Source organism: Argentina anserina, chromosome 1, assembly GCF_933775445.1.
Source record: "Argentina anserina chromosome 1, drPotAnse1.1, whole genome shotgun sequence".
Classification (NCBI taxonomy): domain Eukaryota; kingdom Viridiplantae; phylum Streptophyta; class Magnoliopsida; order Rosales; family Rosaceae; genus Argentina; species Argentina anserina.
The window spans coordinates 17,989,417-17,995,552 of record NC_065872.1 but is presented as its reverse complement, the minus strand read 5'-3'; the positions used below and the strand labels follow the sequence as shown (position 1 = coordinate 17,995,552).

Below are 6,136 nucleotides of genomic sequence, written 5' to 3'. Positions count from 1 at the left end.
AATATCGGTAAGCATGTTAGAAATGCCGGAAAAATAAAGAAAATTTCTCAGGGGTTCACATGGGGATTAACATATTTGGAGGGCTTACTCTGAAGATTTCTTTCTTCTGTTTGCAGTGAGGATTGAGTGAATTTTATTTTTCCATTGGTTATAATACTGAGGTATAAACTGGTTATGTATTATTCAAGTCGACTGAGTCGTGCTATGGACTCAATTTCGATACACTGTTATTATAAGATGATTTCAATATACTTGAGATTGTTTTGCAGATTTCAATATACATGACTTCAAATTCGAATTTTTATCATTCGAAATTTAGGACTGTAATAATACTAGACATCCTATCATGCTTATGTAATCAAATGGTAGGTCTAATAAACTATCAATTACAAAGTCTTGGATCTGTCTTCATTTTAGTTGTTCTTTGCGTAATTAAACAATGGATGAAAATGAAATATATCTCAAGCCAAGAGATCTATCAAAATCTAATAAAATGATCGAGAAAATAAATTATACATGCAATATAGGAGACTTGGAGAATGACACATCAGACCTGAATCATTCGACATTGAAAAGGTTTCTTGGGCGGATTAGCCTTGGCATAGGGCTAATTTTGTTTTATGGAGTTCCAAAATTGATGGCTCTAGGATTGTACTTCTATATGAGTGTTCATCATAAATGTTTTTAGTGTCAGTATTTCGATCATTTGTTAATGGAAAATGTCTCAACTCTGAAGCAACGAAGAGAATGAGGGCACTAGCTAGTGTTAGATCGTGCCAATATTACTACTGCAAAAAAACAAATTAAAAAAAAACAAAGTTTGGGACCAAAGAAAATGACAGTTATGGGAAGAACATATGGGGGAGGGGGTGCGCTCTTTATATGGATTGCCGACCCATTTCCAGTTCTCGTTAATTATTCCGTCACCTTTTTCCCTGAACCAACAAAACGAATACTACAAGAAAAATAGTGGCAGCCGATTCCTCTATGCGAATTGGTCGGTTTCCACGCCCTAAAAACCATTATACGATTTGCAGCAAAGTTAAAAGTTTGAAGCACTACCAAACCCTACTATATATACACCCTCCTCACTCTTTCTGATTCTGCATGAATTGAACTCCAAACCCCATAAACCCTAAGTCTCCAACTTGCTCAAATTAATATTACTCAAACTGGTCACATTCTCTAATTCCCACTAGTTCATACTTCCCAAAACGTAGGGTGACAGTGACAAACCAGCGAGCCTTGTTGAGTTTCAGTGAAAGTACGTAAACTCTTCCTCTGTTTACTTGTAGCACTAGAAAGTCTCTTTGTTCCCAACATTGACAGGAACTTGGTGAATATAATCCCTCGACATGAAGAAGCTTTCCAAATTTTCACTTGTGTGCATTTTACTCTTTGGCTTCTTTCTTCTGTCAAGTCAAGCCAGATGGCAAAACCATACCAAACACAGCAAGCGCAACCACCCTCACAAGATTTCTTACATTGCACGGCCTCCTTCGTCTTCTCCTGACCTGCTGCTAGCTACAGTCCTCCTCCTGAAGAGCCTAAGAATCCATACAACTCTACACATGGTGTTTTTGATGTTCGATCATTCGGGGCTGTTGGAGATGGCCAAACAGATGACACTCAAGCCTTTAAGATGGCTGGGACACAGCCTGCCAAAGTGAAATGCCAGCAACTCGTTCCTAATTATTTCACATTCATGATTCAGTCCACAATAATTACCGGTCCCTGCCTTTCAGGCCTTGTGCTGCAGGTAATGTACTAAACTATAATCAAATTTTTGCTAGCTCACCATCTAAGAAACTGTAATGACCCGATTTTTCAGAACGAGTATTGGATAGTTTTTAAGTTTATAAATTCGTGAAATTTATTTAAACGAATTTTGTATGCTTCGCGAAGTGGTATGTCGAAAACGGAAACATTATTGTAACGTTTATTTAGAAAAACGTTACGTTTCCGTGACGTGAATATCGACTTTTACTCCGTCGATCGTTTGTGAAAACTTCATTCACGAAAGTCGTAGAGCTCGTCGATACGAGTTTGTGGACGCATCACGCATTCGAATCTGACGTCGTACGTAAAAGTTATTAATGACGGAAGTTAGTTTCCGATTTTCGAAACGGGTATAAATAGACAATTAAAGGAGCTAGGGTTTCCATTTCAGGAAACCCACCCCGCACCTCCTTTCTCTCTCCCTCTCCCCCTTCACGTTCTCTCTCCCGAGTCCCTCTCTCCCTCCGAAAATTCTCCACCGGCGATCTCGCCGTCCAGCCTGTCGTGACATACACCGCCCCTCCCAATCGCATCGCACGGACCCCCTCTACAAACCCCAAGGTCGAGACATCCTCCCTCACCGCCGTCAGTCCCCGCGCCACAACCGGACCTCCAGCGATTCTCACCGTCGCTTGCTTCACTCCCAGCGACGCAGAACCCCAGCGCTCATCCCCTCCATCGCTCCTCACTTCCAGAGCCACCAACACAGTAACTAGAGCTCGAATCGTGCCGCCCAAATCATAGATCGCTCGATCTTGACTCCGCCGGCATCTCGAGTTCTCCGGCCATTTTAGGGCATCGTACGGGTAAGGAGTGCATTTATTTCGATGTTGTGATGTGTGTGAATGATCTTGGGGTTGATTTGATGAAGTTTTGTGGTGAGATCGGAGGAGGAGGATAAGAGGAGATACCGCCGTATAGGGCGGCGCGTGTAGGGGCGTGGAGTGGCCTAGAGGTGGCGTGAGGCCGTGGGAAGGGCGGAGGAAGGAAGAGGAGAGGATTTGGGGAGGCGGTGACGTGCTACGCGCCGGCCTTAGGTTCGGCGCGTGTGCCCCACGCGCTACCACAATAAGTGCCGCGTGAGCGCCACGCACGGTTGCCGGCGAGTGGTGCATGTACCTCACGCGCCGCCACGTGCAACTGCGCATGAACAGTGATTCGACACAATAAATTGTAAAAATTTATTTTACGACGGTGAATGTAAAAAGGTGATTTACGTACGTAAATGTAAATTTATTTTACGTACGGTAAATGTAAATGTAAATTACTTTCAGTAAATGTAAAAAGTAATTTCGGAAGGGTAAATCAGTAATTATTATTTATTTAGATAGTATTTACATTTGAATAATATTCATACGTACAGAAATACGTAAACAGTATATACACGGACATGAATACTTAATTGATGTGTATTTGTACAGAAATACATGAATAGTAACCTCGTGAACAGTAATTTCGTAAAACCAGAAATTGCTAATTAGTAATTTATTATTACTGTTTCGGCATTTAAGGTTTACGAAGCGTTTCGAAATATTTTTCTTCTCTTTTCAAGGTGATCGATAAATCAAGGAAATGAATTATATTCGGAAATTGTGGAATTACGCTCGAGTTGATAAGGTTAGTAAAATATCACGTTTTTACGAATCTACCCTTGCGGAGATTCAAGAGTTTGCAGAATTTTTAAGAATGAAATATGACATGTATATGATATAGTGGATTATATATATATATATATTGTATAAATGGTAAATATGTACATATATATATAGTTTGCTATATAATATACTGTTATAATTTTATCGTGATTATGTGATTTTGATGACGAGATTTATATATCGAGCATGTGATTTGATTTGTACAATATGAGGTGATGATTATTGTATGTAGTTTTAAAATGGAGTTTGTTAAAATGTTTTGTCTTCGGACGAGTTTTGTCTTCGGACGTAATTGATGTCTTCGGACAAGTTTTTGTTTTCGGACTTGATTTTTGTACAATATGAGGTGATGATTAGTGTACGTGGTTTTAACATGGAGTTTGTTAAAACGTTTTGTCTTCAGACGAGTTTTGTCTTCGGACGTGTTTATGAAATATGACATGTATATGATATAGTGGATTATATATATATATATATTGTATAAATGGTAAATAGGTACATATATATATAGTTTACTATATAATATACTGTTATGATTTTATCGTGATTATGTCATTTTGATGACGAGATTTATATATCGAGCATGTGATTTTGATTTGTACAATATGAGGTGATGATTATTGTACGTGATTTTAACATGGAGATTGTTAAAATGTTGATTTGTCTTCGGACTTGATTTTTTGTACAATATGAGGTGATGATTATTGTACGTGATTTTAACATGGAGATTGTTAAAATGTTGATTTGTCTTCGGACGTGTTTATGACTTTAGACGTGTTTGGCATGTCGAAACCTAGCCTTTGGCCGGGCGAAAGTTACGATACAGTTAGAGCTCTAGTCTGTCTGCCGGAGTACTGCATGAGAGGTATCAGATGGGTTATCGGCTCATGAGTACTCATATTTTTGGATGTTGGGTAGCAGAAGGTTGCTCAATATCGGCAGTGTACTACGTGATGGGTAACAGATGTGTACCAGCGTTCATTAGTACCCGTATTATAAACGCATTTGGGTAACCAGAAGGGTTGCCCGATTTCTCATGAGCACTTTCATTTTCATATTTTGGACAACCAGACAGGCCATCCATCGACTCATGAGTGCATTTATATTTGATGTTCTTGTGGATTTCCATATATATTGATATGCGAGTTTTATTTTTGTTTTTACTCATACGAGTTGTAAAGCTTACCAGGTTTGTGTTTACAATCCCGGTGCACCAATTCGATGGTGTAGTGGATAACTCCGCAGGTGTGGATTAGCGGGAATTGACGGACCGCTCAGAGGATTTGGAGATATTTAGTTCCAGCTTGTGTGAGGATTTTATGTGATTTTCTTATGAGGTTTTTGTGAAGATTATACATTTCCATTTGTTATAATGTTGAATTATAATTTGGTTTGTAATAATCGGTTTTACTAAGTCGTATTTTAATCTCAGAGATGATCCGCTGTGGCATTTAAAATGATTTCGATTCATTGAAATTGTTTTAGTGTTTTTCATGACTTCGAAATTTGAATTTTATGCTCGAAATTTTGGGGTCGTGACATAAACTAAATATTATTGTGTTGGGTACATTTGGTACTTTGAATTAGGTTGATGGGACTATAGTACCACCTGATGGACCAGAGTCGTGGCCAAAAAACAACAGCAGGCGCCAATGGCTCGTCTTTTACCGGATCAACGAGATGTCGCTGCAAGGGAGTGGTGTTATAGATGGGAGAGGAGACAAATGGTGGCATCTTCCCTGCAAACCCGACATGGTATTATGTTGTTCAAGTCGTTAACATTTGGTCTTACACACTTGGTGATTTAGAAGTCTGCTAACATTGATTTTTTTTTCACAGGGCATAAATGGAACCACCTTGCCCGGACCATGTGATAGCCCAGTTGTAAGTTTCAATATTTTTTTCCAACTTCCAAGTAACATCAGCGAACTCAATTATTGAGCGATCATTTAATATGATGATTTATTTATGCAGGCTATTAGGTTTTTCATGAGCTCTAACTTGACAGTACAAGGTCTTAGGATTAAGAATAGCCCCCAATTCCACTTCAAATCATGGTTGCAGCAACGTAAATGTAGAGTCCATTTCTATATCAGCTCCTGCTCGAAGTCCGAATACAGATGGGATTCACATGGAGAACACCAATGATGTCAAAATCTATAATTCACCTTATGACACAGGCAATTCTCCTTGGTCTCTTATGAACCAGAACACTGTTTCTCCGCCCTTCTATTCCATTCTAAAGAATATTGGTATAACATATATACGTGGTGATCATGGCTTGATATGTGTAATATGTTTGGTGGATCTGTTTCCTAGCCAGCTAGCCTGATGTTTTAGCTTTTGAGGTGCAATGGTAATCTCACGCGCGTACGTGGTACGGTATTAGGGTTTGGTTTTCATTCCTCAAATAAATACTTGAAAGATGGGTTTGAAACTTTGAACAAGGAAGTTGGGTGTAATATCCGGAAATTGGTAATTAATTTCTAAGCATTATTCGGGTATTATTAATTTGGTGGTGGTTTGATTTTATAGTACAAATGTGAAATTGAAGATGTTGGAGCGAATAATTACTCGACCAGGTTATAGAGAGAGGCAAAAAGTTGACTTGTAACTCGTAGACTTTTTCAAGAATCTTTCTTCATGAAAGTCGTAGAGCACGCTTATACGAGTTCATGAACATTTGGTACACGTAATTTGGA

At 38.9% G+C, this 6,136-nt stretch overlaps 1 protein-coding gene across 1 annotated transcript; it reads left to right on the top strand.

Moving 5' to 3' along the window:
• The first annotated feature begins 1,355 nt into the window (after positions 1-1,355).
• On the top strand, positions 1,356-5,766 carry LOC126803198 (polygalacturonase At1g48100). The gene is given in 8 exon segments (XM_050530965.1): positions 1,356-1,509; positions 1,512-1,643; positions 1,646-1,679; positions 1,681-1,759; positions 5,022-5,189; positions 5,274-5,318; positions 5,409-5,485; positions 5,487-5,766. Coding segments are annotated over 8 exon segments (969 nt in total).
• The last annotated feature ends 370 nt before the right edge of the window (positions 5,767-6,136 follow it).